Raw genomic sequence first — 27,790 nt, forward strand, 5'->3', positions numbered from 1 at the left:
TAGCTGGTGAGTCTGCAAGAAAAGTCTCCGTAGCCAATCCTAAGTCCTGAGTATACTCAGATATGTGCAAGCTGTCCATCAAGTAACTTGGTCCCGAACTATTTAGACCAAAAGATCAAAATCAGCAAGTTGAATCAGTTCTGGAACATAGTAGGCAGCCAGTATATCAGTTATTCAGAATGTATTCATCCAGTATTATATCTAGCTCCCACTAGATTGAGGAGGCCACATTTTCACTAGGTTCTGAAGTATCATCAGAGGTAGTTCCATGTAGACCTCATTCCAATAATGTGTCCTATATGTTACTATATCTGAGGCAGTGTCCGTCATGCCTTGGTAAGGTACCAATGGACAAATCCTGTGTTTCCACAGATAGGATCAGGCACCTGAAGCTATGAACTTGGTCCTTCAGAAGTAATACAGTTCTATGCACACCTGGCTGAATATTACCCTCAATTTTAGCCAGTTTTCACACTCACAGTATATCTGTCTCATCTAGATTAAGTTTCATTTACCTTCACCTATCCCAAGAGTTCCTTGCACCTGTTCAGAAGTTCCATAGCATCCCTGGGGTTAATAGGTGGAAACAAGAGGTGGAACTGCTTGTTCTCCACATAATTATGAGATTCCTTCTCTGGACTCCTTCTTCCTGTATCTTCATGTCAGTGGTAAAAAGCATAGATGATAAACAGGTCAAGAGGTAGAAGTCACCAAGCACCTCTGCCAGAATTCACCTGACCAGAGAACCACCACAGCAGTGTTCCCCACTTTCAGTCTTACCAAAAAACCCAGAAAGATGCCATGATCAGGGGCATCGAATGCCACTGCGAGATCCGTGAAAACTAAAAGCACCACACTTCCTCCATCGATTGCCCTAGCATGTGTCATGAGCAACCAAGGCAGCTCCCATTCTGTATCTAGCTTGAAATTCAGGTTAGAGTGGATAAAAATAATTAGCATCCTGCAAAGTTGCCTGGATTTGAGTTACTCCAGTCTTTCCATAGTCCTGTTTAATAATAGTATATTGATTGGAGGTCAATGATTGTCTAAGGACACTGGATCCAAATTTAGCTTTTTCAGTATAATTCTCAGCACTGTCCTGGTACAATTAAGAAAAGCAACTCATTCCCACAATAAAGCATTGTCCACTTTTGAGGTGCAGCCTATAGACCCGGTCTGGCAGTTGTTAGTATCTAGGTCAGGCAAGGCTGCAAGAGTAGATCATACCCTTCAACATCCCGAGTAGTCTTTCCATATCCTCAGGTTGCACCAGCTGAAACATAACACAGTAGCCTGCTTGGTTGCATCCACCTCTGACTCTGAGAAAATTATGGCATCTAAGCCAATGCAAATGCGAGCAATTTTTATTTGTAAACTACAATACAAACTGGTCACATCACATCAGACCTTCAAGATTTCTATCCTCCCCACCCAGAGGCAATATGTAAAAGGTTCCACACCCCTTGGAAATTTCCACTGTCCAACATTCTGTCTGAATAGAAGACCACATCCAAAGTATCCATACCCATTCTACATGTGTTGGAGCAGCTATTATTTGTGACAGATCATAGAAACATAGGATAGTAGAGTTGGAAGGGGCCATGAATTCCATCCAGTCCAACTCCATAATGTTGTCACACAGGCCATGAACTCCAGAACAACTCCAGACAAAGCAAGCTCATTGTGTATGTTAAAATCTTCCAAAGACTTGGAATCTTCAGCACCAACTCCAAGATCGTATCTGTCCGCTCAGGATAGGAGATAGGCAGCAGGACAGACAGCACCCCAAGAGGATGCCCAGCATTTGCTGCAGAGACTAGCTCAACAAGGAGAAGGAATCCTTATGGAACATGGACACCCACATGTGGTGCTGCACCTGATAGCACTACAAGCACAGAATGCCACAACTTGGTTTGTTTGGTGGATTTCTATCTCACTTTTCAGTTTGAATTCCATAGTAGCTCACAACATTCACAAAAGGCGCGATTGTATTATAAATATAGACTTAAACAAAGCTAGTTCTGCTGGAGCATTGCAGTCATATACTGATTCTTCACCTGACTTCCTCTGATTTGTTTCCACAGTGAGTTGGTATAAGTTGGCTGCATGGTGGTGGTGGTGGTGGTGGTAACAATGATGAAGGACAGCTCAGCAGGAGACTAATTAGCACCCTGGTTCACTTTGTCTGTCTTGCAACTTCAGGCAGGAAATATTTTAGCCTCTCTGGTAGGAAATGGATCCTTTGGTCATATTAGTTATCCTTGTTTTCTCTTTCTTAAGAGAAAGAAATAATAAGAATACTAGTTATTATATTAATGAGTAGAATATTATCCTTGAATATATTAATTAGATGCCATTGAAATCATTATAATCAAAGGTTATACATTGTATTTTGGTCCATAACCTTGGGTACGTGAGTTTCTCCCAGGACAATCTGTCTCAATGTTGTTCTAAAAATAGATTGTGCTTACCTATCTTTGTTTCTTAACACAGAAACAAACACAACAACAACACATAATGGCCACCATCTAGGAGAGCCAGTCCATGCTATTGGTGAGCCATTCTGGAAACCTTTTGTCCATATGCTTGTGAATTTGGCCAGCATTAACTTTGTAAATACATAGAACTGTCCTAAGTTGCAAGCTGAGTGTTAAGTGTGCTTCAAACTAAACTTTTGAATCACAAATGAAAGATACCCAGTTGGTTTCATCTTAGACAAGTAGGTACTTGTTATGATGTGGCAAGAAATCTGCAGGAAAAGTGGCTCACAAGCCATTTACTGTAAAATAATTAAAGCTTATTTATGTCAAGAGGCCTTGGGAAAAAAGAGAGCATAAACCAATTTGCATTAGCACTTTATGATCATCCCCTGCTTTCATTTCAATTAACAGACCAGCAGGTGTTCTTTGCAGTTAAAAAGATAAGCTATCAAGGAAGAGGATGATTTTTTGGCTGACCTGCAGACACCATGGTTTGCCTGCTGATTGGGTTCATACCTCCCTGTACCAATTTCTGAGGTGTTAATTTAACCGTTCCTCTCTGTCACGCAGGTCTCGGCCTTGAAAAATAAACTGAAGAAGCAGTCTACAGCGAGTGGTGATGGAGTAGCCAGGGCCTTTCTGAAGGCACAGGCAGCATTGTTTGGCTCCTATAGAGATGCACTAAGATACAAACCTGTAAGTATCTCTTCTGCAATTCAAGCATGAATTTTCCTGTTGACTCAAGCTTGCAAATGGCTTCAATGTCTGCAAGGCAAAACACAAACCTTCCCACTACTGTTGAAAAATGCCCCGCATGATCTACAGAGCAAAATATGTACAGCCTCATTCTTGATGATGGAAGGCAGAATAGAGTGATCATAGTTTATTCCAACAATGGGAATAGCCCTTGATGTACTGATGGACTGCAACATTCAACAAAGAGCCCAGAGCATTTAAAGGCCCCATGCAAACATAGTACTGGCTTATCTAATGTGCAGTTGTAGTTAATGTATGGCGAGGGAGTGGGCTGGAGGTGAAAGAGGGATGTGGGCATGTACGTATGGTTTGCAAGGAGTCAGCATTAAGGCTGTGCGCAGTGAGGCTCAGTTTTTCTAAAAGAGACAGTTTTCACACCAGTGTAGCTACACTTATTCATCAGCCTGTGTATCTAAGGAAACATCATATCTTGCTGGAAGGATGGCATGTTCGTAGGTTGGGCATATCTCTCTTCTTCTAAAGTCTGCATCTTCATAATTGCATAGACCATTCCCTAAAGGATAGATCCTCAACAAGCCACTTCTCTATATTTTTATGTGATCTGACAATAAGTTGTAACTATTTCACTGTCTAAACCCTCCTTTCTTGCACCACATCACTAGTGACCTAGCTCAGAATGGCTATTTCTGTTTTACGTGAAAGCAACCGATGTGCAGTCAATAAAAATGATAGTAGAAGCTTGAGGTTAAAGAATTGACTTGTGCGAATTCTCACTCGGCTGCCTCTAAGCCTGATGTGGGTTTTCCTCTATAAGCTATAGTGAACTTTAGCTACAGTTTGAACATATCACTACATTTGGATTAATATTTAGATAAAATTGGTTTAGATAAAAATTAGATAAAAATAACACTAAATTTGGATAAAACATGAAAGTTTCTGTTTTCTTAAGGCCATGCTAGTGTGTGGATTTGGAGGGGGAGCTTACAAATTTAAGAAGCGTTCATCTAGTCCAGCATCCTGTCCAGCCTGAGGAAGCCCACAAATTAAATGTGATTGAAATATCACTCAGCTGTTTCTATACGGACAGGCTACTGCTGACCTTGGAGATGATGTATGACCATTCAGGCTACTAGCCATTGATATCCTTATTCCCCAAGCATGTATCCAATCCCTCTTTAGAGCTGACCAGGTCAGAAGCCATCATTACATTACATGGTCACAGATCCCACAGTTTAACTACACATTGTATGAAGTACGTCCTTTGTAGTTCCCATTAAGCAGCTTTATTTGCTGCCCCAGGGTTGGCGTCATATATTGGAGAGGAAGAAAAATCTTGCCTTGTCTACTTTCTCTAAACTTCCTTCATTTCTATCGTATTTCCCTTTCCTTGTCTTTTTTAAGCTAAGCTGTCTCAGACACTTACCCTTTCCTCATAGGGGGGTTGTCTTGAGGCTTGCGCACGCTTATTTCCATCACACAAAAACAGACTGTTGTGATGTACAAACGCAAAGTGTTCTCTGGAGGGGTAGTCTGTTGCATCACTAGCACAGAATCTTATGGGCACCTAAAAGGCTAACACATTTATTATGACACATGATTTTTGACTTTCAATTTCTCTAATTTTTCTGACTATAATTGCTTAGCATTCTTTAAATAAAGTGTGCTCTCGCTCTCGCTCTCGCTCTCGCTCTTGCTCTCGCTCTCGCTCGCTCTCTCTCTCTCTCTCTCTCTCTCTCTGTGTGTGTGTGTGTGTGTGTGTGTGTGTGTGTGTGTGTGTGTTTTAAGTGAAGTAGTGGGTAGTTTTCTCCTGTCTTGAAGAAGCTTTAGTATCTTTTCTTTGACTTTATCTTTTTCTTGGCTAGCTTTCTGAAATGGTGCCAGACTTTTTAAAGTGCAATATAAATCAAGGTAGCTGTTTATAGTCTTTATAATCTTTGAATGATACATTTTTTTAGAAAGGTGATTTGTTTAATGTATTACATAATTTCGTTTTCATGCTTTATCATGAAGGATTGCACATTTATCATGCTAAATGTTTTTTTCTGCCCAAGACATTTCACAAATTAGCAAGTGGGGGTTTTGTGCTCATTTTCTTGGATAGTTTTATTCATAATAAATGTGAACACGCTTCTGCCATTGTTTCTTATCCACTTCTTTTGGCTTAGACAGCATGACTTTCATTAATGTGATTTTTTTTTTTGAATAGCCCATTAAATCAGAGTGAGGTAAAGTAAGAAGGCAAAGGATTATATATTCTCCAACTGTTTTCCTCTGCCAAGAGAACCTGGAAGTATATCTCTTTACCTGCTCCCCCACAGTGTACTTTGAAAGGCAGAAACTTGTCAGGGCATTGAACAAATTTCTTCCCCAGCCTTGGATCTGGGAGATGCCAAGATTTGAACTGAGATCGTCTCTATGCAAACAATTTGATTTTTCTGTTGTTTTACGGCTTTTCAGTAGCTGCCACATTCCAACTTGTTTTTTAATTCCATCCTGTGGGAACCACTCTCAAAGAATAGTAGTGGCAAGTAAGATAATTAACCTTTAAAGCTCCTAAATCAGTTTTCAAATTGAAAAAAAAGTGTGTGGGAATAAATAAATAAATAGATTTGATAACCAAGTAAATGCTTTGCTTTCATTGGAAAGAACTCTTGTTCACATCACTTACAGTTTTAGAAATCTCTGCTAGATCAGATTTGCTTTTGCTTTTAATATAATTGTACAGGTTTAGCTTACCATCTCATGCTCAAGATGATTATTCCATTTGAGTTGGTGCATCAGAGTTATTTGCCATTATATTAAGCAGCTTGTTTAAAATGTGAATGCGGCTTAAATGGAATGAGTCCTGCTGTGCCCAACAGCCCGTGAAAAAGGACTTGGGGATGGTTGGAATTCTATAGCAACTGTTGTCAAAGAGGACAGATATCTTGTTTGGCATATTATTGGGGGGGGGTCCAAATATCCTCCTCAGCAGAGAATCCCTACTAGGCCTTGATTGAGCATACTTTGAAAGTAAGTTGTAAATCAATACTAAAAGGCCCATTAGAGCTTGCATCCCCTAAATAAGAGCACAGCGTTCCCCTAAATGCTACATTCTGGCATAATCATTACAGCAAGCAAGATAACTTTTATGGCAGAGATGTTTCATATAAAACAAAATTTATAGAAATGCACTAGCCATATTGGCTGATTTTGAAATGTCAGCACTCCTTTACAGACACACCTAGAATTGGATTGCAGGGTGCGTCTGCATGGAGTGTCTGTATGTACTCCCACTTCAACCTTAAGTACTAGGATAAAGAGCTAGGAAATTGACTTTAGGGGGGTTGGAATGATGCAGTTTAGCAGAGCCTCATAGTGGTGTTGTTTCTTCATGCAGTAGAAATGGTTAGTGAACGACTGTTGGCAAAAAACTGGTGAAATATGCTTCTCCAGTTTGGACAGAGTGAGAGGGATTCCTCCTGTCCAGTGTGTTCTCACAAGAGACCATGATACCCAATGCACTTTTCTGGAGTGGAGAGTCTTCCCCTTATGTTTCTATTCCTAAGGATATTTTTGTGTGTGGGTTCCTCCAAGACTGCTAATACTTCCCTGCCATTCATGAATGTTTGCTGTTTTGGCTACATAAGATTTGGCATTCAGAAAATGAGTTTGATGGTAGTATATGGGTAACATTGTTTATCCTTTAATTGTACACAACTGAGGTTTACAGATAAAGATGTTTGCCAAGGCCCAAGATGAGCAAAAGAAGCTTTTACAAACAACCTCAAGAAGAACATGAAAGTGGATCAGATGTGGTATCTTTTAAATGCCTCCCTTGGAGAGCCCTTTGATGATTCCTCAGTAATCTCCTTATATAAGTATGTGGTAGTTCCATTTCCGTAAACCATAGACTGAAATGAACACACTCTAAACCGGAATTTAAGGAACTCTGTATAAAATCACACCTAAGGGTGCTAAAACTTGCGCAAGGAAGTGAAACTGAAGGAGGCTTTGATTCTGGGCAAAAATAAAATTGGTCTCAAAGTAGCCTGAAGCTACTTTGTTTGACAGATCTCCCTGTTCCATTATTGTAAGAATTCATGTGAAGGGTACCTGTATTTATTTCATTTTTATACCAACCAAAAGCCGAGGTTCAACCCTTGAAGTTTCCCCCACTTCCAGCTCTTGAGCTGGCTTTTAACCTGTTCTGGAGCTCCAACATCTGTGCCATGAGTGGAAGTATAAAATATTCTTATTTTTTATTCTGATATTTTACACGCATTATAATCTAACAAGAGGTTCACACTCCAGCAACTCGGAATACGGGATAAATAATCAGGTTAATAATCAGGTATAAAGCAGATTTAGCTTAGGTGGCGCTAAAAGAAACTGGAAGTGTTTTGAGCTTCTTTAGTTACCCATTCTGGACTTTTGTTCTACATAAATCTTCTGCACAGTGACCAATATGAAAACTAGGGAAACAGGTCCTTTGCCTTTGCGATAATGTTACAAAGTATTGTCCGGATCAGGCATGAAAACACCTATGCAGCTGACATTGCACCCAAAGATATTTTTGAAAATATCTTGCATTTAGTTCTAAAGCCAAGCCATTTTTAAGTCTGGTTGACCAAATAGATTTTACTGCAAACTACATCCTTCTTCTCTTTTATCTCATACTTGCTGTTGAGCAAAGGAACACCTTTAAAGTTTTTCATGTCTTCAAAAGTATCAATGCAAATATCAAGAATGGCACCCAGAGGCAAGTAATGACATTTTCTTTTGTTGGTGGTTTCAAAGAGAGGTGAATCTGATAACATATTTCAAGTTGCTGCAGGGGCAGTGGGTGGGGTCAGGTGAGCCCCTGTAAAAAGCAGGGCTTTTGCAGTGATGGCCTCAACCCTTTTGAAGTTCTGCCCAAGGAAACACATCTTTGGTGGCTTTCTGAAGGGGCTATTGTAAGACTCATCCTCAAACAAAGCACCCAAGATCTTACATGTGTATATGTTGTATTGTGGTCGGTGCTTATTTGAAAATAGAGTTTTGATGTGTGTTGTTTTTAAGAATTGTTGAGCATAGGAGTGATAGAAATAAATTCATAAAAGCAACTAAACAGAATGACTTGTTTTTAATATGTTAAAAACCAAGTTTATAGTTTACTGGAAGGTTCTTCTCTGTTACCCACTGGAAGCAAATGAGGTTACCTTGTACATCCTGTTTCACATAGACTGATGGAGGGATATTCTCCTGGAGGTGTGTATCCAATTAGTCCCAGCAATGCAGAAATGAAAATAATGGTCATGAATGTTGTCACAGAGTAAAGGAGCAGTGCTCCGACCTTGGACTGAAATGAGAGCACCAGCCCCTGTTCTCTGCCCCTCATAGCCAGCATGGAAAGAACCACCCCACAGCTCTCTGAGGGCAGAAAGGCAACTTGGTTAAAGGGGGAAATTTGGAAAGAGGTGGGGAGTTTGCAACAACCAGGATATGAGGTATCCTGATCCCACTTTAGCTGTCTAGCAAAAACATAAAGGAAGAGCAGCAAGGGGGCCAAGAATTAATTTTGGAGTTCCCTGTAATTGATAGTTTCCATTCTTAGAGCTTGACTTCCCTCTGTTGCATCAATTCAAGCCATGAGCGTAACCACTTAATGCAGCTTGTAAAAATAATGATTTAATGAGAGCCAGTGTGGCGCAGTGGTTAAGAGCATGGGACTGGAACTCAGGCGATCTGGGTTCTAGTCCCTGCTCAGCCATGGAGTCAACTGGGTGACTTTGGGCCAGTCACAGACTCAGCGCAACCTACCTCACAGGGTTGTTGTTGTGGGGATAAGATGGAGGAGGAGAATGATGTAAGCTGCCTTGAGCCCTTTGTAGGGAAAAGGCGGGATATAAACCAACAAATAAATAAATAATTTTAATACAAATGTTTTGTTCTTACTTGAAATTTATTTAAAATTTAAATCTTACTTTTTTGTTTTGAGGATAAAATGGAGAAGTGTACAACTTTGTAAACTGCCTTGCATTCCTTGCAAGAGGAGGAAAGGCAGGATATATGAGCACATGCAGTGTGATAATAATAGTAATAATAATTTCTAATATATTTTTCCTTTTTGAGCTATAACACTGTACACATGATTGGAATATGAATTAAAGAAGAAAAACACTGTAGTGGCTTAGGAATCATATGTAGCCCCTTTGGCACCTATTGTTAGCAGTCTTGTACATATAAGATATGTAGGAAGTTTATGACTTCTACTTCCAATATTTGTTTGGAGTTAGCAAATGACTACATGGCTTAAAAGATATTTATTCTGTATGAGAGAGCATCATCATTTCTGGTATGTACAAAATTATTGTGAAAAAGAGAAACTGACTGTTCACAAAGAGCTACCTTTCTAATATCTGTTTTCTAATTAAGGGAGAGCCAGTCAGTTTCTGTGAAGAAAGTTTTGTCAAGCATCGTTCCAGCACTACTAAACAATTTCTGGAAACAGCAGTGAATCTTCAACTTTTTAAACAGGTACTGCAGAACGAGTGGATGCATGATTCAGTTCATTTCTAACATACATTGTATATGCATTTGCTGAGATAGAGTAATTGATGCAATTTATAAAATAGATCCTCCATTTTCACAGCTAAAGCCCTAGTCTTCAGTAATCCAAAGTGAGCCGCGATATATTTGTACTTTCATCGTGTAACAATCAAGCTATCCTTTCCAATTGCAGCTGCATGAACTAATAGACCCTTAGGGATATTGAATGATATCAAAATGGAAGGAAGGAAGGAGATACTTCTGTTCCCCCCCACCCCTTGGTCCAGCCATGTGGTTCTACAAAGACGTTATAATTAAAGTGAACACAGAGTTTGGATTCAGATGAGGATCTGTGGAAGGGGACAGGCAGAGTTTGACCCCTATTCCCTCTTCCCTCCCATGGGTCCTTTGCGGACTGAAAAGCTGTGGCCCAGGATGCTATGGGGAAAAGGAGGGCTGGTACTTCCTCCTGACTTTCTTCAGTTGTCCACACCCACACACAATTCCTGTGCCACACATTTTCTGCAGGTAGAGGTGGGGCTACTTATCTCTTTTTTTTTGTACCTACAACAGAAAGTGTGTCATGAATATCTTAAAAGGTGCCATGAAACTTGCTCTTCTCTTGGTTGAAGAAAAGTAGTCCTTAGATGGGCAACAGGAAGGAACTGACTGCTTAGATGTAGAGAGAGCAGAATAATATAAATATAGCCAAGGGATCAGTCCTTAAAGCTGCTTATAATGTTGGATAAACATGGCAACCCAAGCTACAGGGCACAGTAGAAACATCATCTCTGATTAAAGCAACATCATAGGCAGGGAGGCCATGCTTAACTAATCTGCTAGCTCTCTTTGAAGATGCACTACCGTGATAAGTTAAATTCACAGGATGGTAGGCAAGTTGAATTATAAAAAAATGGCAAGTTTCTGACTGAGATTTAAAGGCTGAGCTAGAAATTTATGGCAACAGAGGTGAAATATGTGGAGTTTCTAATCGGATAGCACAAAAATATCTTCCAAGGGGAAAAGAAGGATGTTTTAAAACTGTTTCATTTTTATTGCCAATGTATTGCCCTTCTTAAGTTTATTGTTGATATCATTCCTCCTCCTTATCCTCCATCCAGCTGCCTTTTATCCAAGAGCTTTTGTTTGTAATCGGGCTTCTTTCAAGGTTATTTGAGTCACAAAAAGACTGCATTTAAAACTTTGCTATAAGTCCAATGGTAAGCATTCATTTTAAAACAGAAAATAAATCTGTTTATAAGCTCAAAAGCTTGTAGTGAAACAGTAGAAACTGGCTTTCATTACAGTAGTTTTGGACCACACATCCGCCCTTGTATTAACTCTTTGGGAAAGTTAAATGAAAGTAAACCTATTGATTAGAATAGATTATGGAGGCTGTCTTTGCCATATTATGTAACACTGGTGTAGTAATAGAATACAGAAGGCATTTGACATGATTGAAGGCTTCACAATTGAGCATACACTTCTGTCCTCCCCTTCACTGCCTTCTAAACCTCTTCAAAGCCCACCTACTTGGAAATGGAAATTGCAAGAGAGAACATCTAATTGGGAGAGGGGGAGAAGAGCGGTGCATCTCTTAACTGGCTACAGAGCAAAGACATATGTCTGCAACCACAACAGGATTAACTTCACTGAGACTATGCCATCATTTATCGTTAACTCCTGTGGCATGATGCTGTAACATTGGATGCCAAGTCACTGATAATAACCGGGATCTCTGTTTACACGCCACTAAGCAATGTTGGTGTGTCCGTACACACCAGAATGGTGTGATTGTATATGGGAGGGGTCAGGTGGGTTGACAATGTTTGGTGATAATGGCAACTGAATGGTGTGAATGTGTGAGACTGTTAGCATTAGTCACCCTGGAATGGAGCATGTAATCATTGCTCTCAAGCCTCCCATATATCTCTTCATTGGAAATTCCTGTATTGCAGCTTACAATTGCTTTGGGAAACAGTGGTAGCTGCAGCCATGAAGAGACGTCTTTGCAAATGGTACCTCATTAAAAGGGAAACGTGGGCAATGGGCTAGGAAACATAACTAGCAATCAAAGGTCAAGGCCGTTTTTAAGGTATGGCAAACATTTGTCATCCAAATTATTTCCTTGACTTGGCCCTTGGATTCTGTCCCAGCAACCCAATGCTGGGACAGACTTGATCTGAACCAGCACACGGACTTCTTCCAAATAGGCTGTGGTTTGTGTGTATGCACATGTGCACACATGTTTAAAACTAGGTGAATTTGCACAGAATTTGAATGTCCACATTTATGCTAATTGGGAAAATTTGCATAAATTGCACAGATCTACATACTTGGCAAAGCTGAGGCACCAACTGTATTCAGATCTGAAATTAAATGTCAGGAGATTCAAGATGGCCAAAGTGGTGTATGTGTATTTGCAGTGATAGGAGGTTCCTTCTTTCCTTCTAAATGCTACAACAACAGGAATTAAAATAACAGCTAAAATTAGTGTATTAGCTCCAATTTATTCTACAGATATGCAGATCTCATTTCCAAATTTTGCAGAAGCTGAAAGCAAAAATGTGATTTAGCCTGTTGGAGCATTGGATGAAAACTATGTTCAGAGACCATCCAGGTCAAACAGAATAAATTTGGCATTGACCCGCTTTATATCTTTCTACACTTCTTTGCATCATTTAGAATTGGGCACTTCCAGCCCTATCAGAGCCTTTGCACATCTGTCCTCTATGGTAAAATTTGTAAACTACCATCCAGACAAAGGGTAGCATCCAATGTTAGTCCCGCAAGTTAATCATGCTCAACTTGAATCTCATTGATTTCAGCAGTTTGTCTCCAACCCAACCCCTTTTAAGACAGGAATGACACATTTCTGTATTTTTGGGTGGTGAAACTTCTATTTAGGCAGTTGTCTGAGGATGGTGAACTGTATGAGAGACATAACTCTGTCTAACAGAATAGATTTTTCTGTTACCCACCAAACACAGATACAAAATGGGATATAACACTAAACATTCTCACAGCTGCAGGCAGTAGGGGCCAGACAAAAAAATTTAGGAGTCACATTCATCTTATTGGTTACCAGTTGTCTGTGCCTTTTTTCCTGTTCATTTTTTCAGGTGAAATTCAAGCTAGGCATCCTATATTCATTTCTATACAATCCTATTTGCATTCAAACTCTTTTCTGTGCACGATTAGGGAAAAAATAAGAGTAAGTCCCACCAACTGAAACTTAAGAGCTTGGATTTCACTCTGTGTAATTTTACCTAATGACAAGGCTGTTCATAAATCATGGGTTTGCTTTTGCAACGGGATGAATTCTTAGCTTTCCCCAGAAAGATAACGTCTGGTGGTTCAAAGAATGTTTTCTGCACAGTGGTAGCTAAAGGTGCTTTATCTCATTCCTGTTATGAAATAATCCAGTGATCCCATACCATGGTCTGACCATGAACCAAGCCCATTTGGAAAAAAGCCAGCTTAAGTGGAGTTGGAGGAGAAGGGAATGTTAGCTGAGAAGAGAAGGAAATAACCATCAGTGATACTGCGTGTTTTGCAGCTACTGCTATGTCTGCATTTATCTTTTTTCCTCTTTTGTGGGGAGGGAAATTGTATTCATGGCACAGTTTGTTTCATGTCATCAGTCTATCCATTGACAAGCATCAGATTGTCACTGACAGGCCTGTTTGGATAATCTGTGATAGCGTATGACAGTCAGCCAAATAATTAATTTCCATTGGCTGCTGTGAACTGTTTCAGTTAACAGAGATTTAGTAGTAGTTCATGTTAGAAAATGTGCAATCAGTCAAATGCTTTCTGTGTTTATTTCATACTTGGGCTACCTAACCCTGACGCAAATAGATGACTGCTTGAAAGCATTCTAAAAATGTCAGTGCTGGTGGAGGACAGAGAAAGACTTTCTGGTTCTGTTAATCCTTTAAGGCAACTGGAAGGTTTTTAGAGAACACTGGACTTTCTTTGGGAGTTGTATTGAGTTGTTCTGATTTGTGGCCATTCTAAACATTATATCCTTGGCAGTGTTGCTAAGTTCTGCTTGCAGGCCATGCATAATACAGGCTCAAACTTCTTGAAGGCTGATTTCACAGATCTTCATTGTTTGCAGAGTTCAGGATGTGTGAGAGGGTCACTTATTAATTTCTTCCTTCCTTTCCTAGCCTGTACAACCCTTAGTTTGCCATGTGATTCAAATTGGAGAAGCTGTGATGAGTTATCTCCAAGCCAAAGCTCGAAAACATGAATTGTGTTTACAAACCATGGCCAGCATTCATTCTAGATTGCTCAAGTCAAGATTGTAACAAGCTATAGTTGGGTGAAACAACAGAGAGAATCTGTGTGTGAAGGAAGAAGGGAGCATATTTCCAGTCTTCCAGTGTGGAGTCTGAAGTGACCCTATAATGTTCCTAATATATAAGTTGACAAAGCTCATTCACAAATCAAGAGTGAATCCTGGGCAGGTGACCAATCATATTACACATATGGGAATAAGGAAGAATAAGTGAAGTGACATGAAGGGCCCAGTTCTGTATCCCTAGGTGTGAGTTACTCATTCTTGGAATTAAATTGTAAAATGTCAGCAATTGGAGGAAAGTTCTTTTCCTGAGACTGAATGATACATATTTGTTCAGCAAACAGATGGGATGTTTTAGTGTAAATGCTCAGGCACTGAGCTCTTAAGTACACATGCATTAAATTCCTGGCAGTGTTGAGAAAAAATGGTAATTCTCTGAAAAAGAATGAAATCAGAATTTTTGAAATGTGAATCCTTGACAAATGCATCATTGCTTTGATCTTTTTTTTATTATTGCAGTTTATTGAAGGTCGGCTTGCAAGGCTGAATGCAGGGAAGGGGTTCTCTGACATGTTTGAAGATGAAATTTCTGCTGGTGGCTTCAGTGGAGGTATAGGCTCCTTTGGGTTCTTTTGTTTCATTCCCGTTGCACTGACAGGAACAGTGGGAGATGGCCGTGTTTTTGAAAAGTTGGTTTTCCAGTTGTTGATAACCCTGTAGAGCAAGATTGGGGAACCCATGTCCTTCAGGTGGTTAGACTGTTGCTGCCATCATCCCTGCATCCCTGTCCCTAGGAAGGACACATTTCTCCATCCCTGTGGTAGAGCATCCTCATTATTTCACTTAAGAACTGTTAGATGTGCAAAGCTGGGCTCACTTTGCTGAAAATAGGAAACTGGTAAAGTCTTTCCTTTCACTGGACTCACGTTTTAGCATGCTTCCGTGTGAAGGACAATATCATCTCAAAATTCTTTCTCTATTCAATTTATCTAAGCTGTAATGGCTGAAGATGGTATTATTCTTTATGTCTGAATTCCAGAGAGTATATTGTCATTGCTGGTGTGTTCAGTAGAATATGGTATATTTGCAGACCAGGTATCAAGGCAGGTAAATATTTATAAATAGCTATAAATGTAAATAAATGGCTATAAATACATTCCTTATCCTCTTCTCAGAAACAGCTACATTTCCAGCTAAACAAATGCAATGATAGCAATAAAATGATGCACTCCTATGTGCTCTTCTCAGAAGTAAGTTTAGCTGAAAAAATAGGACTTGAAAGAATATATACACAGGTGGCAGATTATTTTAGAGTTTATTTTAGCAACTTTCCAAGCTCTCTTTCTTTCCACTTGATACCTGACCCTTTTAAGTAGAGACACTTGTTATTGAACTGGTTCTTCCCCATTTTTTCAAGGAGAATCAACCATGGATTGATGGCTAGCATGTATAGTTCCACCCGCAGAAGTGATTAACATAAGGTGAATTTTTTTAACCCAACAGGTTCAAAATAAACAGAATTTCACCTTAGCTGTAGAAGCTAGATTTATTATTGAACTTAAGAGACATTTAAAACAAATGTAATGCCCATATGTTCCTTGCAAAATGTCTGTGTTCTTGTTTTTTCAAGCCTTATTTACTAGCTTAGAGGTTCACACTGTAGCATTGCCTCTCACTCGAAATGAGCAATAAATTAACTCTCAGTACTGTCCAAAAACTAAATCTATAAGTCCTACTTGTTCTGCTAAATACCTTTGAACGTAAAGTTACCTCTTTCACTCAATCAAATTTTAACTTGACCATTGTGAGCAATTTAACAGAGTAATAGTACCCAGTGAACATATATACATTTGTAGTTTTCCCATTTGCCTCATTTTCCTTACCTACAAAGGTAGTAGTTACTGTAGATGGCAGAAAAGAAGAGTGTCATGCAATGCTCTAAATTTATCATTTAATACTCATACACCCTCTTCAAATCTTTTGAACAAAATGTTATTTCAATATGTTTATCATCAGTCTTCTTGAAGAATTATTTCAGGATGCTCAAACTAGGATTGTACACAAGTAATGGTATTTTTTAAAAAAATCTGTTCATGTCAGGGTTGTGTTTCTGCAAAGAAAGAAATACAGCCTAAAGTGCTCTTGGAAATAAAACAGAAAAAAACCTTTGTTAATGAAGAGCACACCCTTTGAGTCTTTAAAATTCAATAAAAAGTTTAAACTACGTGTAAATTTTCTGAGGAATATCGTGTTGGTTTTTGTAAACATCTTAAAGTATTGCTTACTTTCCTATTTCCCTCTTCTTTTAGGAAATTCAAGATCATATCACCAGTGGGTGTGTACAGTAAAGGTATGAAAGTATGCTAATATTATGGATTCTGGTATCTGCCCTGCAACACAGAATGTGTCTGTAGCTTCCATCCATTAGCACGGCATGATAATATTGTTGTATAGTAACTTACAGAAAACCCTCCAGGAATTTGTACACTAGATATGAAAATATATGCACAATGAACCTCTGTGCCAGCCTATCTTACACAACACTCATTTATGTAAGTGGAGCTTATGAAGAACTTCCTGGTGGATTGTACCCCAAATAATTGTGTTGGAGTGCATTGATAAATATGTCAGCTCTTGAAATGATGCATTATGGCCCTTGGGTGGTAGCAGACAGAGGCAGACAAAATGCAGCTGTAGAAAACTTTCAGCGTGCCATCTGAGAGGGTGGCACTGAGGATTGCATTGCGAGTTAACCAAGGGAATCGTTTTTCATGCAGAACTGTAGCATTTTCCTCTTGCCCTGAGAGTGTGACGAATGCATGCTTTGCACGCATCACAATATTTATATACGGTATCTTTCAGAAAGGAGGAGCATTGATCAACACAGCAATGAACAAAGCAAGCCCAGCTATGAAAACAGCATACCGATATGTAAGATCTGTTCCTATCCTGTTTGTTTTGTTTCCTCTTGCTGTTGCACAAGCAACGGCACATTCCCCTTTGATGCAAGAGCTATAAAACATGGTTTCGTGGACTTCTTTCCAACACAGCCATTATAGCTTCTAGGAACTGGGGCTGACAGACAAAGGCCAAAAGTCCAACATTCCTCATGTGCTTCTTGCCAAGAGCTCCTCCACCTGGCTGTAGACAGTCTTTTCCCATTAATACCGCCCTAGAGGATCCCAGGGATCAGAAAGGGAATAATAGACAAGACCACAAGCATGAGGAAGAGTAACTTAAGATTCCACCCATTCCTACGTGATACATTTTGTATATGTGCTCTTTATTCTTCTGTGTGTCTGAGCTGAAGAACACTCTGGTAGGTACATTTGCTACATGCGAACACCTCCCTGAGCATCCTGCTTCCACAGGGTACTTGTTTATTATTTATTTCTTGAAACCATTTTTATACCATCCTCTACGAAATAGTCTGAGGACAGTCTCACTGCAGGGAATTTCAGCAACTTCTCCTCTGAGCTAAATTCCAGCCTGTTCATCTCTTTCTCCTCGTATCACTCTCTTTCCTAGTTTTTAGTTTCAAGCTACCAGTTGCACCCTTCTTGCCTCTTGCCATAACTTCCCCAACGTGAGTTTTCTCTCTTCCCAAGAGCTGTTTAAGTATACACTTCCATGGGGCACAGTCCCATGTTGCCTGCCCTACACTGGGAGAACTAGGACTTTATTTTGCATAGACGTGCATAGGATTGTGCCATCAATTGCTCGCTAATAACTTACCTTCTCGGCACTACAGTAAATTCCAGCTTTATCACTGTAGCTGTTCCTGATAAAAGCTGTCTGGTTGCTCAAAACTGAAGAGAAGAACTCTCTCCCTCCCAGGATGAGGCCATAAATCACTAGCTCAGAGGAAAGTTCACAGGCATATTTCTCCAGTATGTTGAAGACTAAACTGTAAAAGAGGAGTGTGTTTTCAGAGCATTTGCCGTGACTACTTATTCGTACCTCATAACAACTAAAGCAATTCCATCAGGGTTTCAAACACCCTTTGGCAGTCACACATCACACAAAAGCCCAATTAATTCAGCATGTAAAAGTCAGTTAGTTGAAAACGGGTGCCGCTGAAGCTGATCACACATGGCCCAAATAGCACCTTGGCATTTCACGTCACTGAGACATAGTCATGGCCTTTCCCAAGTTGAATTCCAAAACATCTGGAGGACACCAGCTCAGGAGAGGCTGCTTGGTTAGGGACGTGAGATTCCAGCCACACACTGCTTGGCTTCATTATTTGTTGACGTCGAAGTGGTCCTCCCCCAGATGGCTTGCAGCAAGTCGTCACACTCCAAATTGCCATGACTTCACACTCTTGGAGTGAAGCCAGGAGTTCGGATGTTGTGAAGCTGAACATCACTGCACAAAATTGGTGCCCCTTCCATCTGGATGGATATTATCTTTGTGTCGCAGAATGTCATATGTAAAGCATGCTTAAGTGCTCAAATCAGTGGCAGGGGATATGAAGAGAGAGAGAGAGAACAAGAACACTTCCTTGCATGGCTTTGAGGCTTTGATCCTAAGTAAATAAATGAGTTTATTACTTTCATTTCTAAAAAGAATTTTCAATTGTGCATTAATTCAAAATCACATGGAACCTATGATGAAAAATAATCCAGGTAAATATATTAAGAGCCCTCAGGTATTCGTGTGCTCATTCATAATTTACTGTAACTTCCCCAACATTGGCTTCTCTCTCTGCTTAAGTGATGCTCAGCATGGCTGGAAAATTATTCTTCTCCTTTTTCCTCACCAAATTTTCTTCCCACAATAAGTTAACTTATAATCCTGTACATAACAGCTCTGGGTATGCCAGTTCCTCTTCACTGCTGGGTTCAGGTTGGAGCGGTCCCTTGGCAAAGTCCCCTAAGGCTACCTGGTAGCAGAGCCAGCAGTCGCCATCTTTGTCTCCCAGTGTTCTCTACAGCACTGTTGGAAGTTAAAATGGCAGCTGCCCAGACATCTGCCACATGCTGCAGGGTTAATCATAGCACTGGGCCCATTTAATCTGCAATCCTGGTAATTTTGCAGGGCTTGCCTCTACCCAGCCATAACCATTTTGACTGATATCAAATACAGGATCGAAACCTGTGGCTCAGACAATATTTTGCCTGTGCAGTCCTCTAGAAATTTTGGGATCAGGATATACAAGAAGCACATTCCAGGTTAGAAAGACTATTGCACTCTGCTGCACTATTTAAAACGGAATATCTACTTAGACATGTGCCCACACGTCCTTTTATCCTTTTTGAAAGCAAACTAGTACGGCTAGGCAACCTTCTCACTTGGATGTGCATCCAAATACGTAGTGGAGCATGGATGCTGCTTATCTTCAATTCATTATCTTCACTGGGCATTGGACACATCTGACTGTGTAGTTCTTTGGGAGATTCCACCTGTACTGTATCACTTTCAAAGTCAAATGGATGCAGGTCCATTCATTCCCAGATCCAGGACTATGGTAAAAGGGAAGACTTGGGAAATGCTTGCTTAATAAGTAGGGGGGCATCTGCTGAAGCCCGTTTCTTCCCATTAGTAGTGAGGAGCCATTCCTGTTAAAATTTAAAGGGTCATCTGTCCTGCCCAATAGTTGACATGTAATCACTGTAGCTGCTTGGAGAATTCCCAACAGCTACATTGAATCTAAATGGGTGTCTGGTGGCAATCCTCTTGCTTCCCTTTATTTTTTTCTTTGGGAAAACTTCGCTTACCTGGAAAACATGCATGTGGTTTCTTGGCCTCTAGAATGGTTACTTCATCTCCAGATTAAGGAAAAACAGAAGCCTCATTTTTGTGCAGGCTGATGTCATGAAGTGGAATGAAAGTCGAAAGCTTAGCGCAACAGAAGTAAATGTAAATAATAGCACCTCTGCAAGTAGGTGACCTCTCTGGGTGTGAAAACGGAGCGAGTTGCAAGATTATTACCCCAAGTCAGCCTTTCCTAACCTGCCGCCCCCAACCCCAGGTGTGTTGGACGGCCGCTTTCATAATCATCCAGCCAACACTTCTCAGGGCTCCAGGTTGGGTGAGGCTGTCCAAACCATTTCTTTACTCAACACGTGGCTGAACTAAGTATTTTTTCTAGAAATGTACCATTTCACATAAAATGCCAGTTCAATTAGTGTATTTTTTGTAACATATGCCAAGATTCAACTCTTAATTCACTCAAACCTTATTAGCAATCATGTGTGAAATTAACAAAGGGAGTAATTTCCCTTCATTGTACCACATAATGTGAGAGGTTTGAGTTTAATTAAATTTCACCTCATATAGTGCCCTCTTCAAGCCATTGTTTGCACATCCAGTTAGTCCGTTTTCCTTTTTCTGATTTTCCTAGGCAAAAAATCATGCAAAGCAGGGAATAAAAGAGGTGAAGAGTAAGTTGAAACTCAAGGTATGTCACAGAATTTGTTCTTCCTTACCTTGTTTCTTGCTTCAATTTGGAGTACATACCTTACAAATCCCACAAGATTTGTGTTTTTAATGACTTTTGAAATATGCTTAGCCCTTTGTTCAACAATACATATTTTATAACGAGCCCTCTGGCAACTATCTGTCATTCTATGCATCCACTTGAATAATCCCTTTATTGTTTGCATATTTATCATGGAAAAACAGAGGTCTTCAAAGATACGTTAACAGGATGTATGTTTTCATAAAGCTGATTGCTTTGATATCACAATTGAAGCCTTTGCTTCATGCTGAGAATTTAAGGCTAGCAAGTTTTACCAGAGAAATGTAATTCAGAAGGTGTAGTTGTCTGTTTAGGTTTCATGAGATCTGTACATGGTGGAAGTATTTTATCATGTTAAAACCTCTTTAACTTCCAAGAACAGCAATACGGAAGTATGGGAATTACCCTTTTGAGGCACTGGTTTTGTGTGTGTGTGTTGTTTAATTCCAGTCAAGTTTTTATTTGTTCACCTACATATTAATTTCATATCATTGCTTCCACCTGCTAAAATGTCAAAGTCAAATACATGAATTGGGTTGTAATTGTTCCTCTTAAAAGCTTGATCTCTTTTTAAAGTTGCTCGACAGCTATTACACCTTAATATTATTTTATTTATTTATTTAAAGTATTTATATGCCGTCCTATTGCGAAAGCCTCAGGACGGCTCACATAGATAATACAATAAAATATAACATAGATAAAATTATCGACCCACACTGGCTGCAATAAAAACATATAAGGTATGATATTAAAACTTATTAAAATATTGCTGAAATAAAAAGGTCTTAACCTGGCACCAAAAAACATATAACAACGGCACCAGGGGGACTTCTCTGGGGAGCGCATTCCATAGGCAGGGCGCCACCGCAGAGAAAGCCCTCCTCCGGGTACTTTGCCTCCTAATATCTTTCACAATATGAAATGCAAGTTCTTTTTGGTGACAGAATTTTTTCATGGCATACTTTTTCCATCTGTTTTAACAAAAGTGTGTGCTTTTGTGAGTACATACATATATGCATGAATATTTTTAAGCTTTAAATGTGTTCTCTAGGAAACAGAGGATGAGTATGGCCCTTGTAGCTTGGGTATTGTGCAATATACTCCATTCAGTACGTTGAATAACACAGCAAGACTGAACACAGAAAAAAGACGACTTGCACAGGTAAGGCACCAGTATAATCTCATAAGCACTGCTAAAATTAAACTGTTCTCAAAATTTAAAGAAAAATTCTTCCTGTTGGCAGATAATAAAGGGACACAATTTATTCTTCAAAGGCAGCTTTTCTCATCAACAAAGTGGTCTTATACACAACTTTGGAGTTGTGTGTGCACACACAAGCACACAGAGTTCACAGTGATTGTCCTTTCCTTGCTGTTTGTTGGGAAAAAACTGAGCTAAAGGCTTAATTTTATGTTTTGTTTCTATGTTTGAAGGACTGAACTGGTAACATTGGAAGAAGAAGAAAAAATGCATGTCTTATATTTGAGTCTTATGAAATATACTTTGTAAATATGATCTGCTGGTAGAATCTCAGACAGCTACTCTTGAGAGAGCTATGAGACCAGATTTGTGTCTTAAAGATAGGAAGCTTAGATCAAACATGTTACCACCAGATTGGAGGATAGCTGAACATTCTAAAGATGCCCATTGGTCCCGAGTTTGAACAGAGGTGGTGTGAAAAAATGTTGGTCACCCTAAAACTGAATGGCTGGAGAGCTCTAGCTGTAAAGTCTTCCTGGAGAGACACTGTCAGAAAGAGCTGATTCTTATGTAATTAGTAGCCACCATCCACCAGCCACAATTTTGAAAATTCAAGCCCAGTGGAAAAAAACTGAAACTTGTCACTGTGTGCAAACCCAGTAAGCTGGGGTAGTAAAAAGCCATCTACAACCCTAAAACATGTTCTAGTGAACCACCCCAATGACCCACTCTTGCCAAGGTCACACATAATTGTCGGGCACTCACTGGAATTTCCAAATGGGCATGCCCTGCAGGAAAGTTTACCCACAATGGGTGACTGTTATGTGCAGACAAAGTTAAAGACAGATGAGAAAATAGCTTTGAAAGGATCTGCAAAGATATTAGCCAGGAAGTAGAGCAGCCATAAGACCATGAAGATAGTGTGAGACCTGAGAGCATGTGAGGCAGAGGCCGAAAGAGATCTACAGGTGAAGTGAAGAAAAGCAACCTTCAGAAAGAGTTGAGGTGTGAATGGCAGTCATCTGAAGACAAAGCAGCTGCTGAATCAACCGAAGAATTCAGGGGAAACCTGAGGAACAGCTTTAGAGGTTCCTGCCTGTAGTCAGACCATTCTGAGGAAACGATGGCTATCATTGCTAGGCCTGTGATTTAAGAGTTGGATATGAGATTTGGTTTACATATCTTAAGGACTGGGAGCAAAGGCTTAGAACACCTAGTTGACGGTAAGAAGAAAAAAAATATAGAATCCCAGAAACCTTGCTGCTAAAGTAACTTCAGACCTAAATTATAATCTTTTTGAGAACCTATTCTTTATCTTTGGTTATTAAACCTGGACCACTGATATTTCTTTTGTCTGGCCGCATGGAACTTGGGAGTGGGGCCACCATGAAAGTGGGGCGGTGGTGCATGCAGGGTGTGCCACCATTCTCTAGGGTGGAATTGTCTGCTTTGACAGGCATGGGCTGTCTGGCTTCATAGACAAAGGTCTTTTCTGCTTCTGCTATCTGAGATGTTTTTCTACAGGGGAGAAGAACTTATGTAAATGATGCATCTATGTGTTGAATAAGACAGAGAAGTAAGACATACTTTAAGGGGGCACAAAATAGGGAATCGGAGTTGGTGTGGGTTTTAGTGAACATCTATCTGTTCACATCTCTAGCTTGTTTCATCTCCAAGTGTCTCATTAATTATATAGTTTTAAAAATGTATCAGAACTATCCATTGAAATCTCTAACCCCAGTTATATTTACACCAATGCTGAGTGTTAACTGACTTCCATGTTACAATTATTTGTACAAAACTACTAATAAAACAAGCTAACATTTACAGAATTAGAAACATAGAAACAGAGCGAGTCAGAAGAGGCCTCCTGGGCCATCTAGTCTGACCTCCGGCTCCAGCCGGCTCTGCTCATGACATGCCCACCATGTGGACGTCCAGCCTATCCTTGAACACCCTCACCGATGGGGCCTCAACGACCTCTCATGGAAGCCCATTCCACACCCTCGGGGTTCTGACTGTCAGGAAGTGCTTCCTGGCATCCAAATGGAACCTTGGTTCCCTGAGCTTTGCTCCGTTGGAGCGCGTCCTTCCTTCCTCTGCAGGGGAGAACAGGTCTCTACCCGCCTGCATGTGACATCCCCTCACATACCTGTATGTCACCAACATATCCCCTCTGAGTTTCCTCTTCTCCTGGCTGAAGAGACCCAGTTCCCTCAGTCTCGCCTCATACAGCATCTCCTGCAAACCGGCCACCAACCTTGTGGCTCTACGCTGCACTGACCCCAACCTGGCTATATCCTTTCTGTAATGAGGGGCCCAAAACTGAACACAATACTCCAGTTTGCAGGTGCACCAGAGTCGTATAGAGTGGCAGTAATACCTCTCTTGATCTAGAAGCCACACTTCTGGCTATGCAACCAAGGGTGGCATTCGCCCTCTTGTCCACCACTGACTCGTGTTTAGCCTGCAGTCAACCAGTACCCCGAGGTCCCTTTCACAAGTGCTGCTCTCCAGCCACTTGTCACCTAACCTGTACTTATGAGAGCTATTCCTATGCCCCAAGTGCAAGAGCTTGAACACCATCCTGTTGTCTCCTGCCCACTTCCATAGTCTGTCCAGATCCTTTTGGATCTGGAGTACCTGCTCCTCAGTTGTGGCCACTGCTCCAGTTTTAGTGTCGTCTGCGAATTTGATCAGCAGACTGTTCACCCCTTCTTCCATGTCGTTAATGAAAAGATTAAACAGGATCAGCCCCAGGACAGAGCCCTGGGGGACCCCTCTTGTCACTGGCTGCCATCCTGATGATTCCCCGCTAATGGTTACCTTTTGCTTTCGGTCAGTCAACCATGCCCTAATCCACTGGACGGTGGTTTGGTGTATCCCAAAACTCCTCAGCTTCTCCACCAGGATATCATGGGGCACTTTGTCAAAGGCCTTGCTGAAATCCAGGTATACCACATCCACTGCATCCCCTCCATCTAGCCATCTCGAAACCTTGTCATAGAATTCCACAAGGTTTGTCTGGCAGGACCTGTTTTTGCGGAAGCCATGTTGTGTGGCTGTCAGCCTCCCTTCCCTATCTAGCATCACTAGATCTCTCTCTATTATGAGCCTTTCCATTGTTTTTCCTACAATGGACATAAGGCTAACCAGTCTATAATTCCTCATGTCCTTTCTACTACCCTTTTTGAAAATTGGGACCACTGATGCCACCCTCCAGTCCTCTGGAACTTCACCCGTTCTCCATGAGGTCTCAAAAATGAAGGCCAGCAGGCGTGAGAGAACCCCTGCCAACTCTCTAAGTACTCTCGGGTGTAACCCGTCAGGACCTGGTGCCTTTGTAATGTCCAATGCCCTGAGGAGCCCCTCGACTTCAAGGGGGGTGACTCTAATCTGTGCCCCTAAGTCCTCAGCCTCATCTAATCTCCTATGCGGATCTCCCCCATCCTGCTTTGGGGAGAACACAGAGGCAAAATAGTCATTTAGCATCTGTGCCTGTTCCCTCATATCAGTCACTGGATCTCCTTTCTGCTTATTTAGTGGTCCCACCACTTGTCTCCCCTTCCTCTTCCTATTTACCTGCTGAAAGAAGCCCTTTTTGTCGCTCTTGATATTCTTGGCAAGTCTCAGCTCATAATCAGCCTTAGCCTTGCGAAGAATCCTTCTGCAACGGGCCTCCTCCTCCCAATATACCCTTTTGCCTATTTCCCCCAGTACCCATTTCCTATGGAGGTTCCTCTTTCGTCTAATCCCTCTAACCACCTCCTTTCGCATCCATGGCGGCACACTCCTCTGCCTCCCCATCTTACTGACTAGAGGTATCATCAAGGCTTGCACCTCCAAAACCTCCCTTTTTAGTGCCATCCACCCACACTCAACTCGCTTGCCTTCCAGTAACCTATCTCAGGAGAATTTCCCCAGTCTGGCCTTCAGTTGGCCAAAGTTGGCCCTCTTGAAGTCCCAGCTTCTAGTGCTCAACCTGCTGCACGTCCCCAGTCCCCTGATCTCAAAGCAAAGGATGGAATGATCACTCACATCCAGAGCTCCCCTAATCTGTACTTCAGATGTAACATGTTCTATAATGATATATATTCATTTGCTTGCCTAAAGTATAAAAAGTCAAAATTCCAGAATAAATACAAGCATTGTGGAGAAAGTATATAAACAAAAATGATGTATATATTTGTTGATATCCCAACTATTGTTCTTGCTCTGCTGTAATTTTTAGTACCTTAAATAGAACAGGTTCTATTCTTTTTCTTTTTTTCTTTGCAGACTTTTAACAACATACTGAAGCATTAATTATCCTGTTATGGTTGGTTGTACTGCCAGGTTTTGAAACTGTGAAAGCAGTTTGGAAACAACCATTTGGAATTCCCTAAAATTTGGCATAATCATAAATAATCGTGGGGCATTTTGAGCTTTCTTCTTTAATACAGCCCCAGGAGTCCTGAAAAACTACAGTTCTGCAAGATCTTTGCACCAAAAATTTCTGTTTAGTAAGAGTTTTGCCAAAATTAAGGCCCAGAGAAATTACCCCAATCCCACAGTTCATGGCTGTTGGAAAACAGGGTTAGGGAAAAGAGAAGGACAAGACTAGTGACAAAACTGAGAGTCAAGGGTGGGGGCAGGCCAGCAGAGGAGATGAATGGGAGAATTCTTTCTGATATTTCAGAGGATAAAAGAAAAAGACAAAGCAGAATTCTTTGCAAAGTTCAGAAACAGTTCACTCCAAATCAACATGGGGAAAGTATACCCCTCTCTGGTTGTAATGAGTAGTGATCAAGTACCTAAGTTAGTTTGTATTGTTGGACTTTTGGTTGGGTTTGGTTGCACTGCTTGTCTTCTGTAACAGGTGGAATAGTAGCAACACAGAACACAGAAGCCTTGATCTCTGAAATCCATTCAGATAACACTGTATATTGATCTATATCAATTGGTTTTATAATTTAAATAAATGTCTCTTATCTTTCAGTGAATGTGTCAGTCAGAGTATTTTATGCAACATTACAATGAATTTCCAGTATTGAATGTTGACAATCACTGATTAGTTTGGTCAATGCTGAGAAATAGATCTTCTGCACATTTTAGACATATACATCATGAATGCTAACAAATACTTTTAAATAAGTGTTGACATTCACAAAATTCCTGTGGGAATGCAAGTATGTATGTGTGAATGCATAGTACCAGCATACTGTAGGATGAGATTCAGTTGTGTCAGCATCAATTCTAGGCTTATCATCAATCCCTTAATCCAATGCTGAGGGAACTTCTAGATTGCAAGAACTACTTTGTTTCCTTAAGAGAACATTGGGAACCACCAGCTGAAACCTGATGCATGAGACATACAATTTAAATTAAAGTATTTTCAGCCCCAGAAAGTGTTTGAGTTCCAGAAGTGAATGGAGGTTGTTGTACTTTTAAAAAACAATCCAGCTTTGTTCATTTCAATTAATATAATTTAGGGGGAGAGGAGTCATTTTACTACTGCTATTGTTAAATAATTGGGAGTCAGAAATGTTTCCCAATCTACAGCAACCAGTGTATTCATATCTACCTTCTGCCACCCCTACCTTACTCCAAAGATCATCAGCAATAATGTATGCATGCTCGTATTTTAATTAGTCAAGTAGGCAGCATTCAGTTTTAAATATATTTTTTTTTCAGTCCATGGAGGTAAACTGCATCTGTAACTCTCAGTGTGCATTACGTAAAGACATGCAGTGCACCCAGTTTTTGGTGCACTGTGTATCTTTATGTAAACCCAGCTCTGTAAATATTTAATATATTGACAACTGAGAAAACCTCAACCACAAACAAATTGCTAACACTTTAAAGCATCATGACAACTAGCATGGCATCTTCTACTACAAGCTCTATGAACTGATAGTTATGATTGATATTTAGTTTTTAAAACAAATAGCTATCTATTAAATACAAAAGACATGGATAATTTGTAGCTTTAATCTGGAGTTTCACACATATCTATCTTTATATATTTATTGCATCTATGAAAATGAGAAATCTACTGATTTATCTTCTAGTTAGTTCTACCTGCTTTTCCACATTAATTGTTCAGTAATGGGGCCAGTCTTAATAAA

At 40.3% G+C, this 27,790-nt stretch overlaps 1 protein-coding gene across 3 annotated transcripts in view; it reads left to right on the forward strand.

Moving 5' to 3' along the window:
* The window catches only part of DENND1B (DENN domain containing 1B), a 210,270-nt gene that overhangs the window by 161,327 nt on the left and 21,153 nt on the right, over window positions 1–27,790 (forward strand). For 2 of the 3 annotated variants that reach the window (XM_044432291.1, XM_044432292.1), the window contains 7 exons: window positions 3,051–3,176; window positions 9,597–9,698; window positions 14,539–14,629; window positions 16,329–16,369; window positions 16,882–16,950; window positions 20,366–20,422; window positions 21,534–21,644. In XM_044432291.1, the coding sequence (XP_044288226.1) occupies window positions 3,051–3,176; window positions 9,597–9,698; window positions 14,539–14,629; window positions 16,329–16,369; window positions 16,882–16,950; window positions 20,366–20,422; window positions 21,534–21,644 (597 nt within the window). Of the gene's footprint in view, window positions 1–3,050; window positions 3,177–9,596; window positions 9,699–14,538; window positions 14,630–16,328; window positions 16,370–16,881; window positions 16,951–20,365; window positions 20,423–21,533; window positions 21,645–25,961; window positions 26,795–27,790 lie in introns of those variants that run through there. The other variant, XM_044432293.1, reaches the window with a different exon arrangement.

Source organism: Varanus komodoensis, unplaced genomic scaffold (genome assembly GCF_004798865.1).
Source record: "Varanus komodoensis strain SLA01 unplaced genomic scaffold, ASM479886v1 scaffold24, whole genome shotgun sequence".
NCBI classification, from domain to species: domain Eukaryota; kingdom Metazoa; phylum Chordata; class Lepidosauria; order Squamata; family Varanidae; genus Varanus; species Varanus komodoensis.